Below are 11864 nucleotides of genomic sequence, written 5' to 3' on the forward strand. Positions count from 1 at the left end.
TAGTTAAAGTGGGAAACTAACCAGTAGCTTCTTCCTCTTAGCTGCTATACCTTAGACAGTCCCTCCTTAGCTCCCTCTGCCCTTTGTTTCCTGGAGTCTTTGTGCAGGGGGATCCTTGTTCCAAGGTCTCTGTCTTACCACTGACAACTGAATCTGTCTTTAAAGTTTGACTTGAGGATCATTTCTTGTTGCTTCCCCAAGATATAAAAATGCTTGTTCTTATTTTGCTTTTAGAAATTACTCATCTCGTTCCTCTAAAGAGCCAGCCAGAGGGCATTGAATTTAGTAATACTGTGGTTGCTATTACCAAAAAGATTGGTTTTATTGTCTGACTCCTCTCCTTCAATTTTTCGGGGGGTTGAATATTGCTCAAGACTGGAAGGACACCCAGGATATCTTTCATGCTACTGAGAAGGGAGACAAGTGCCTTGGGCCAAAATTGCTCGTTGGTTTTGTTTAGATTTTAAAGTGAAATTAGAAGGGGAAAATATACTTCAATACTATACAGATGCATGATCTTATCAGTGGGATTACTCCTCTAATAATACAGATTACAACTCAGTTGTGCCTTAGGAAATGACATTCATCATCCCCTGGTGTCCAGCCTTCTGGTAATGACCCTCACCAAACTTTGCTGGTCTAGCCCTTGGATGTCAGACTTAAATTCCAAACCCTGGTCCATAACAGAAGCCTTCCCAGTTTGGTGGGAACCATGAGAGCTTTTTAATCAGCTGGGTTAGCCTCTGAGAACCCAGATGACCTCCCTGTACATGATGAGGCTGTAGAGCAGGCCTTTAATAGAAGTTTGAGAATGTAAAGCTTATTTTACAAATTGTACAGGCAGGAAAGAAGATATGAAGCCTTAGCCAGAAGTCATTTGTGTGAAAAGGTGCTCATTATCTACAGAATTCACTGCCAAGCAGTTCCATGATATGTCATAAATCTTTCCCACACCACCAAAAGGACTGTGGCAAGCTTGAGCCACACTAGGAAGAGCTTAAAGTCCAGAACACAGGAGGTAATAGTTCCATGGTGCCCTCTGCTAGTCAGAACATAGTGGGAGGACCACACACAGCTTAAGACCAATCTTGATGAACTAGAGCGTGTCAGAAGAGCACGGCCAGAATGGTAAAGGTTCTAGACTCTGAGTCTCGTGAGGAACAAGGACAGTGTGGGATAGTGGAAGGAATTCTGAAGTTAGAATCAAGAGAGCTCGATTCAAATTCCAATATCACTTTACCTTCTAGAGCCTTGGCTTCCCAATCAACAAAATGGGGACTCGAGTCAATGAGCAAGCCTGTATTAAGCATTTGCTGTATGCTAGGCACCATGCTAAGGACTAGGGATACAAAGGGATGATCTTAGAGACAATATAACATAGGATCATAGATTCAGAACAAGAAAGAACCACAGCTAGTTCAACCCCCTTATTTCATAGGGGAATAAACTTAGGGCTAGAGGCATTTGGCGACATCTGCAGGGTTACACAGCTGATAAGTAGCAGAGGTAGAATTTTAATCCAGTTCATTTAACTCCACTGTGCCATGCTGCATTGCCTGTGGTCTAGCTCTGCAAGGACCCTCCCCCCCACACACACACACACTCCCCTCCAATGCTGTTGGAGCACTCGAGGTCTGAGTAATGTCCATACTGTGTGGAGGATCGCACCCAAGGCCCTTCTATTCATGGCCATTAACTTTGTTGTTTTCTTTTCTTTTAAGAATCTACTGGAACCACTCCAAGCATTGATATCAGATCTGCTTTCAAAAGAAGGTAACTTCAAATGGGCATCTGGGAATGCATAGGACTCTCATAATAAAATTGGATAGGATAAGGACATATGTTCCCCTTTTCTCATGCCACATCCCACTGATGGAGATCCTGATCACTGGCAGTCACATACCTCCCATACACTCAAGAATAGATTAAGTAGGGGGCTAGGGATGGGCTTGGGTTTGGGCTGGGCTGGAGAGTCATGTCCAATTTAATGTCAAACCCATATTTTCCCAAGGGTCATATTGGTCTTCAAAAGACTCAGAGTTCTTCTTCCTGAAACAGATTTGTTTTTATTGGGTTATGTGTAGAAAATGAGAATACACACAAACACATGTGTTTTTAAATTCTAATAGGGAATGGAAACATCTTTCCTTTTTTTTTTCCAGTCTCCACCCCTTAGCTTAGTGACGGGGTAGAGACCCAATTTGTCAAAGAACTGCTCAAATACTATATAAACAGAGCTAGCATTTACACAACTCTTTAAGGTTCACAAAATTATCTGCATATATTGTCCCATTTAACCCTCACAATAACCCTATGAGGCAGGTGCTATTATTCCCACTTTTCAGATGAGAAAACTGAGGTACAGAGAGAGTAAGTGACTTTTCTAGGCTCATACAGCTTGTGTCTGAGATGTGATTTGAACCGAGGTCCTCCTGACTCCAAGGTGAACTCTCTTTCCACTATTTCTCAAGAACTGGGAGATCCCTAGACTGAAGGAACTTAAGAACTTTTCTTTTTCCAATCTCCCTGAGCTCAGGAGCAATTAAATTGGATTGTGGATGAAATCACCTTTAATCCCCCTCAACATCCAGAGATATGAAGTGCACTGTTTGTAGAACATTTCTTAAGTCCATTGTTTATAGTCATAGTACCTACCTTCAAGCTCCTTCTGGGACGTCTTTGGGACAAATTTGCTCCTGGTCCAACATTGGAGAAGGTCCTTATTATTGAAGCCAAAATATCCCCTAATACTGTTTACTCATGTAGACTACAGCTTCTGAGAGACAGAGAGGGTCAAAGCAGGCCAGAGGGCAGTTGGGTACTTACCTAGTGGCCTATCAGCTAAGTGACCATTTTTGTACTTTTCTAGGGAGCAGGGATATGAGTGTTAGTGACCTACTGTGCTTCTAGAAACTCTGTCTAGTCTTGTCTAGTCAGTTGACATCATGGGAATTTCCCCAGGATGCTTTGGGAAGGCTAATCCCCTGACAAGTTGGGGTCAGATAATCCTGTGCCAGTTGGAAAATGATTGTCTTATAGACATGCCTTCTAGTCTCCAAGGACTTTCCTTCAAAAATAGCCTAGTTACCTAAGCAAATCTAAGAAGCCGGTATATAAAAAATGTAGTGGTGTCATGCATACAGTATAGGTCAGGGTTTAGTTTATAAGGTTTAGAAATGTGTTTCTTCATTCCTTTTTAAGTCCATATATTATTTCCTTTACATGGCAAAACATAGGTAGTACCAAAGACTTGCCATCTATGTTGCTTTTCATCTAAAGACCACAGGGCCTTCAATGAATTTTACAAATCCTTAACTTATGCATCAGAAAGCCCTCCCCTTGGAGGATGGAAATTGGCATCATTTAAATATTGCATTGCCCAAATTAGAGTACTGAATACCAGAATAAAAAAAAACAAACAAAACCAAAATTGGAGCCTGGCAAAACATAGACACCCAATGTGATTTTGGCAAATGTAGAAGGGATGAATAATAATCTGGTCAGAATAGATGGATTAGAAAGGAGCTTAAATAGTTTGCAGAAGAAACTCACACCACAAATAGCCTACCCCTTACTGCCTTTCCTTGACTGATTGAAGTTAATTTGATATAGTATTAACTCTTTAATCAAGTTAAATGTTTTTCCCAATATAGCATTTGTGTTTTATTCATTAAATTTTTTTGTTTCAAAGCAATGAAAAAACTGATTAGGTATTTTTTACATCTTTGTTTTAAGCATACTTGCCCTTCTACTGTCTTAGTCAGTGAAAATATAAATGTTTGTTTAATTAATGAACCAACAGATGAAATAATATTTACTATTTACTAATAACTTTATGCATAACTTTCTCTTTTCCTTTTGGAAAAATTACACTGGAACACTTCAAGTCCTGGTACCCTCCCTGTGTCTAACCACAGTTCTTAAGTAGGGCATTGCAAATATTTTCCTCAAAAAGTAGTTTGTATTCCAAACAGGTTTATTCTATATGGATGAGAAAAGATCTAAAATACAAATTTACATCCTTGGAAATATAGAAATGTGCATACCTCAGAAGGGCCTCTCCTTGCTCTAAATGCTTGATATTAACTTAAAATTTTTTTTTGGAAACATATTTTTTCCTTGAACCGTTATAACTTGTGTACTGTATGCACATTGTTTTTTTTAACCCCACAGACGCTTTCTTAGAAAACTATAAATAACATTTGTAAACAGCAGGAAACAAAACCTCCATTTAAAATTTTAAACATGTAAGTAAATGGTACCATTTTGATGTTAGTTCTTTAGCTTCTGCTCAGTCTCAAAAAGGTGACTGCATGCCAAAGTTAAGATGCATTCTTCTTCTTTTTTTTTTTTTTTTGGTGGGGCAATGAGGGTTAAGTGACCTGCCCAGGGTCACAGAGCTAGTAAGTGTCAAGTGTCTGAGGCTGAATTTGAACTCAGGTCCTTCTGAATCCTGGGCTGGTGCTTTATCCACTGCACCATCTAGCTGCCCTAAGATGCATTCTTCTACAGGAGATGATTTAACAAATGAACAGTAGAAGCTTCATTGACGGTGCAGTGAAGCCCAAACTGTTTCTTCACTGTCTAAAAAAAAGCAAAAAGCTTGAGTAAATACTCCTGCCATAACTAAAAATGAATTTATTCCCCTATAAATCCAAAAGGAATGCATCTTTAAGTAAGCTACCCTCTATCTCTACCTTGGAAATGTACATAATGTTGGGTTATTTTTCTTTTGAACATGTCATCTGAGTCATACACTCATTGACACCCCCAGGGTAACTTGGGCCATGAGGCTTCCTTCTATGTATTTGACATTGGTATTCTTTAGAACAAAGCCAACCTCTGTCCCCCTGCATGACAGAGATCACCAAAGTCCTTTGTCTCGACCCCAAAGTTGCAAAAACAAAGTACTTTCTGTTGGTTGGCTTGAATGCATTTGTGTTACTTGATTATAACACAAATCCATGCATCTTGATATATATGCAATCTACGGAATATGGGTACTTTGCTGGGTCTGTGATCTCATCGATGTGAACCCTCCCTCCCATGATGCAGATCACAGAAACTCTTCTGAAACTGGAGCATAACACAAGTCCTTGTGTTGACTTTTCCACAAGTGCACCTGCTAGAAATGGAAACTGTCCCTTGTGTGAAAAAGAATACAAGTTTGTGTTGGTTTTAGTCCTGTTCCTGGTGTGTCAAAAAAAAAAATTGCATATACGTTCTCTCTAGAGTGTTTGCGGCGGACAGCGGTCCTTGTCTCAGTGAGTAAACACTGGTTTGCTTTTCTTTTATTAACCACAGTGGTGAAGGACAAGAGGATGCAGGGGAACTTGACTTTAGTGGTCTCCTGAAGCGTAGGTGAGAACCAATGACAGAGTGCAGAGGTGTGGTCTGGAAACCGCTGGCTTCTTGCACAGAAAAGTCAAGTTTAAAGTGAATGTTCTTTCTTCCTAACATGTTTTGCTTGGAGAAAATAACAGCATAACTAAGAAAATAGAGGAAGGAAAGAATTGCTTTTTGTTTGAAAATTTTTAGTAAATGCTTTAAGGATTCAAAAGTCTTTTGAAAAATTCTTCTGTGAAACTTCACCTTTTTACTGTCTGGGGATGGGAAGATGTGAAAATCGAGACTGATGTAGACAGATCTCTGCTGTCCATTATCAAACCTTTAAGATGAGCCACGTTATTATTCACACTGACCAACAAAGAATAGAAATTCATAGAAAATCTATCACTTCTAGTCAATTATCAAAACATAGGATCTTAACCTTGCATTTGATGAAATGCTCAATTTGTCTGGATTTTAAAGACATTACTACCCTTTCTTATTTCTCTTGCATTGAACCATTTCCAAGATGCTTTTAGAGAAATAACCTTCTTTGATCCTCACCTCAGCCCTAGGAAGTAGGCAGGGCAGGTGGAGTTTTCATCCTTGCCCAGCTGAGAAAGTCAAGGTTCATAGAGGGACTTGCACAGTTAGAAAGGGAAGAATCCTAAATCTCCTGACTCCTAATGTGGTGCTCTTTTCAGGACACTGCCTTTACCGCAAGATCAGATATTATCAAAGTTACCGACATTAGGAGCAAAAGGTTCTGGCAGACTTTCATGCCTTAACTTTGGATGCAGGTCATGTGGAAAAGAAATAGTCAGCATGCTCCCTACCTCCTTATACAACACTGGCCATTCAGTGGAAACCTTGACAGTTTCAGCATGGACATACTTATGATCAGAGATGGAAAGGTGACTGGGACCTCAGAGGTCTAGTCCAAGGCCTTTTACAGGGAAGAAAAGAAGTAAGCAGCCTATGTGGGATGCAAATCCAGGTCCTAGGTGGCTAATTTTTGTTCTAATTATATTTATAAAACATATCCCAGTGATGGATCATTCTAAATGAACAATTCAAAAGATTGATTTTGACTCTCTTTTTGCCTAAAGGTCAAACCTTGTGCTTTTTCTTCTATTGAAAAAAGTACTAGAATTCTCCAATGCAATTTTTTTTTTAGTGAGGCAATAGGGGTTAAGTGACTTGCCCAGGGTCACACAACTAGTAAGTGTTAAGTGTCTGAGGCCGGATTTGAACTCAGGTACTCCTGACTCCAGGGCTGGTGCTCTATCCACTGTGCCACCTAGCTGCCCCCTCCAATGCAATTTTACTTGAAATGAACTGTTTGTGTTTTCTTTCTTGACTCTTGTTCTAGATGCTACTCTGAACCTGCCCCCCTAAAGATTTTTGAGTAGCATTTCACAGCATTTTTCAATAATCAACCAATCAGCATAATATTGACCACTTATACACTCAGGGCTATAACTAGACTGGACCAGCAGGACTTTGTCCCAGAGTGACAAAATTTAGATAACACACCAGTCAGTTACTTTACTTACTAAAACCTCTTTCATACTCAACTGAGTTTATCCTAATTGCTTCCATTATTTTCACATCCTAAATTACAAAGTTGATTTGAGGACACTTTCATGGTCCTCGTCCCATATACACTGCTGTTCCGACACCAAGATAGCTAGTCATGATTTCTGCATTTATTTAATATTTGTAGAATACTATGCTTGGTAATATGGGGAATACTAAGAAACTTAAGATATGGTCCCTGCCCTTTGGAAATGTATGGTTTCATCCAAGATGTCAAGACAAAAACAAGAAAAAATTAAACAATACAACATAGTATATGACAAAATACTAAGTAAAGAACATAATTTGATTTATGAAAAATTAAAATTTTTAAAAAAGCAAACCTGGTCACAGCAGATATTTGTAGGGATGAAGGGAAGTATTGTCAAACTACATGACCATAATAGATAAGTGAAAAAGAAAAAACATTGGACAAGATGGGTAGCTTGTGTCTCCTTTTTTCATTCTCTTCACATCCCTATGATTTTTTTTTATTTCATTGACTGGACTGGTATTGTCATTTAAGATTATATTCTTTTAACATGCTTTACTAACATAATAATATATTTCAGTTACTATTGACCATATATGTTTCTATAGTTTTGTGAATTGCATGCATCTTCATCATAAGATATGGTTGCCATCTCTACTTCTATATTAATGTATAAAGCAAAATACCATTAGCACCAATTTCATTACAACCAAAATTTCGTTAAAATCAAAAGATCTCCAAACTTTGATCATTTCCAACAACATTTAACAGGACCAGTTTTTAGTGCGATTAGACGATGCAGATGCTCCCTTAAAATCTGCTCTCCAGGTATGTGACCTATATAGATGCTTTAGTACTTTAATCTATAAAAAATTAGTTAATGGACCTGTCAAGTTATTTAAATTTTAGGGAGATGGGATCGTTAATATAAGTTCAGTCTAAAAGATGACATTTGAGGGATCTAGATAATAAGTATTTTCTTTTTTCTACTCTTGCTTCAAACAACAGAGAGTAGAGCTAGAACAAAGGGGTGGGAATTTCAAAGGGGCAAATTGAAAGCTAATATAAAGAAAACCTACCTAACAATTAGAAGTAACCCAAAGTGGCTGTCTTGGTAAGTGGCAAGTTCCTCCTCATTGGAGGTCTTAAACAAACGTCACTTGGGTCTATTGCAGACAGATCCCTTTTCAAGTATAGGTAGGCATAGGTGACTTCCAAGGTCCTTTCTGACTCCCACATTCTGTTAGATAGATAGATCTCCCAGATGAGTTGAGATGTAGTTCGAGCAGTTGTAAGTGAAAGTAATCGGGATTTTGTTCCAGGGTACCAAAATGTAGAAGGAGCTAAAAGCAATTGGAGTCCTTTAGCAGCTCAGAAATAACTGAGCTTAGTCCCTAGTTAACAAGAAAAAATTATTTTAGATAGGAAGCTACCAGAAGGTTTCTTCCTCCCTTTCCTGTGGTCACAGTCCAGCCCCACCCCCCACCACTAGCCTGATTCTCTGACCCTTTCTCCTCCACCTATTTTGTATGGCTTGCTCTAGAGCTCTGAGTGCAATAGGTGGAAGCTCTGACTGTTATATTCCTGTTCAGTTCACCAACTTCCTGGTTTCTTGTGATCCTTCAACAGAATGTCAGGAGAAAGAAATGGTCCTTGATATTTACAGCATTTACCAACAGATCTTAGAGTCTGGGAGTGGGTGGAGAATTGGTAAATTTGGCTTAAGAAACCACACCAAAAATGCCAATCCTTTCTTCATCATCTTGTTAAAGACATGATCAGGAAAGTCAAAGAATCACAATATAAAAACTGGAAGGGCCCTTAGAGATAATCTAATCCAGGGATTCTTAACCTTTTTATTGTGCCATGAACCCATTGGGCAGTCTAGTGAAGCCTATGGACCTCTTCTCAGAATCATGTTTTTAAAAGCACAAAACTAATTATTTTGAAATAGTTTTCAAAATATTTTTTTAATTTACAGACACCCCCCCCCAGCTTAGGAACTTCCCCCCACCCCGGGCCAATGAAGGTTAAGTCACTTGCCCAGGGTCACACAGGTAGTAAGTGTCAAGTGTCTGAGACCGGATTTGAACTCAGGTCTTCCTAAATCCTGGGCTGGTGCTTTATCCACTGTGTCACCTAGCTGCCCCTGGAAACATTTGATCCAGACAAAACTCTCTACAGATGAGAAAACTGAGGCCCCAAAGAGCAAGTGATCTCCCCAGAGCACCCCACTAAGTTCAGCATTATTGAATTTGACACTGACACCCTAGATTCTTTTTACACATAGCAAAATGGCTGCTTAAATGTATGCATATAGATATATGTTTAAAAATGCAAGTCCAAACACAGGCTTCATGTGATATTGATGGCGTGCTGATTTTATGGTATGCCAGTACCAATGTGTGGATCCTTAGCATGACTTGTCATAGCAGTGACATTTTAGTGGCACCAATTGCCACAGTTCCAGAGGCCTGTGACATTTTGACTTGGTGAAGAGGAAAAAAATAACATATATCTATATGTCTATGCATGCACATTTTTTGTTGCAATTCTCCAAATCTTCCTGCTGGAAAATTCAGAGGATGCATTTATGACAAAGACTGCTTACAAGTTATAAATATGGGAAATCTTTTGAATGATTACCAATGTCCCAACCTCAGAACAATTTTCTCATAAAGCTTTCCAATTTCCCTTGGTCAACAGAGATGCTATAACCATTGGTTCAATAAGCTGAATGAGTATAAGGATTCTGGCCTTAGGATTTTGAGGGATACAGTCTCACATTACCCTGCTCACCAAGACATTTCTAGACTTCCAGAGGCTGAGCTGCTCTTTGGGGAAATTGCTGCATTCTGTTTTGCCAGAAATTTATAGCAGCATTCTCGCCCTGCTCTACTTAGAGAGTGAGCTAAAGCTCTAAGTGAATGATCAAGCCCACCAGAAAAGAAATCAGAGGAGTAGATAACCCAACCCCATACAAATAAAAGTCCTCCCTCACCTGACCCCTACTATATTCTACTAGTAGCCCCTAGTGCAAAGATTATGTTATACGTCTATAAGAAAGCCTGGAAGAAATGTAATTGACATGGCTAATCATGTAAGAGCATCTATCAGCTTTTACATTGATTTCCATGCTGCTTTGATGAAATTTCATGTAGGAGGAGTCTCATCTGCACGAACATGATTCACAGTAAGTAACTGTAAAATTTTAAAGTAAAACTAACTGAACACTAAGCAGCATGCATGCAAAGTCACCTAAGAAAACATCTAGCTGTTTTCTCAATGCTGTGTTTTATCTTGAGGCAAGGTTCAGTGTTATTGGTCTCTCCAAATGGGCAGGTTGTAGACATGTCTATGCCAGAGTTGAAAGGCTTCTTTAATCAGTGACCAAAGGCTCATCAGAACCTTCTGCTCTTTCATCACGATGTGTCCATTTCAAAAAGTCACTTTTATAGTTGGCCATGGAACTCCAAGAGAACGATAGGCCATTATGGAAATGGAAACTTTAAACTTTATCCATTTCCCTTGTTCTTTGCCCAAATGCTTATCCGTTTTAGGGAAATTCTCCAGAGCATATTTGTATCTATAATTAAAATCAAACACACCAAAAATTTTACTGTAGCCATTAGAGGAACATTTGAAATGGTTGATGTGTAGAAACCCAGCTTGGCTAAGTTATATTTACTTTGATGCTTTGATATTTTAGTGGCCCTTCAATTGCATCAAGTGGGTACTCTCTCCATTGCTGTTTTTCTCAATGCACTTCCATTAGTTCACTAGAGGGGTCTGTCCACCTGATGTTTGGGGACCATCTTCTAGTTCTCTTAACATTATGTAGAAAACAGAACAGGTGGGCTGTCCATAATTTCTCAAAATAATCACTTGTTTAATTTTTTAAACCTACTTTTATTAAATAAGTGGTTTTAAAACCAATACTTTTGTAAATCAATATTTGTAAATACTATATATGTGTACATACACATACATATGGCAGGGACTAGCCCTTAGATTTTATTGTAGAGCCTGTGAAGGTGCCCTGGGACACTGAGATCACATAGTCAGAGTCACATAGTCAGTTTGTGTCAGACACAAACCTTGAACCCAGGTCTTCCTGACTCTGAGGCTAGTTCTCTATCCACTCTACCACACTGTCTCTCATGCATAGTACTTATTTCAAAATCTTCAAATACTAAATCCATTTTTTATGTTTTTGTTATCCAAATATGAAGATCTAAACTCTTCTGAAGTGTCACCAAACTCAAGTTCTATTGAGATATTATCAAAATAGCTTTCAAAAATTAGCAGGGATGGGAAAAAACAAGAGTAGAGTGTTTATAAAACAAAAACCATCTCTTGCTAGTTCAAAAAGGAAATTTTATGACCAGAAAAACTAAAACACTGCTTTCAGTAAGTGACTGTTTCTATGGAGCTGGAAGCTCCCCTAAAATGTAATTAGAAGACAATGAGAACAACTGTCTGCCTTAATTCCCCAGACCTTCAGTGGGAATTGTAGTATCTTCTCTGTCAATGTTCATCAGTCTCTCCTTTCTTGAAAGGACAGTGTAGCCACTCTAAGCCCGGATGGCTAACGCCTTTTGCCTTCGGTAGGGAAGTCAAGCAACAGGAAGAAGAGCCTGAAATAGATGTGTGGGAGCTTCTGAAAAATGCCAATCCCAATGAATATGAGAAGATCGCCTTTCAGTATGGTATCACTGATCTGAGAGGCATGCTCAAGCGTCTGAAGCGCATGAGGAGGGTTGAGAAGAAAAGCGCAGGTATGTGGAAAGTGGAAGCTTTTTCTTGTAACCCACAATATTGTTTGGATTTATTAATTTATTGCTAAAAGTTTAAGCCATGTAGCCAGAAGCAAATAAAATGTGTAGCTGATGGAGGGGAGGGGAGCAGAAGGGGAGAGGAGGAGAAAGGAGGAAATTAACACTGAAACTGATCATTAACTCCTGCA

At 39.0% G+C, this 11864-nt stretch overlaps 1 protein-coding gene across 8 annotated transcripts in view; it reads left to right on the top strand.

The window, feature by feature from the left end:
• MYBPC1 (myosin binding protein C1) overlaps nucleotides 1-11864 on the top strand; it is a 103653-nt gene that overhangs the window by 44087 nt on the left and 47702 nt on the right. For all 8 annotated transcript variants that reach the window (XM_043966819.1, XM_043966822.1, XM_043966820.1 and 5 more), the window contains 3 exons: nucleotides 1722-1773; nucleotides 5305-5361; nucleotides 11510-11676. In XM_043966819.1, coding sequence (XP_043822754.1) covers nucleotides 1722-1773; nucleotides 5305-5361; nucleotides 11510-11676 — 276 coding nt within the window. The remainder of the gene's footprint in view (nucleotides 1-1721; nucleotides 1774-5304; nucleotides 5362-11509; nucleotides 11677-11864) is intronic.

The sequence above is a fragment of the Dromiciops gliroides genome, chromosome 5 (genome assembly GCF_019393635.1).
Source record: "Dromiciops gliroides isolate mDroGli1 chromosome 5, mDroGli1.pri, whole genome shotgun sequence".
NCBI lineage: Eukaryota > Metazoa > Chordata > Mammalia > Microbiotheria > Microbiotheriidae > Dromiciops > Dromiciops gliroides.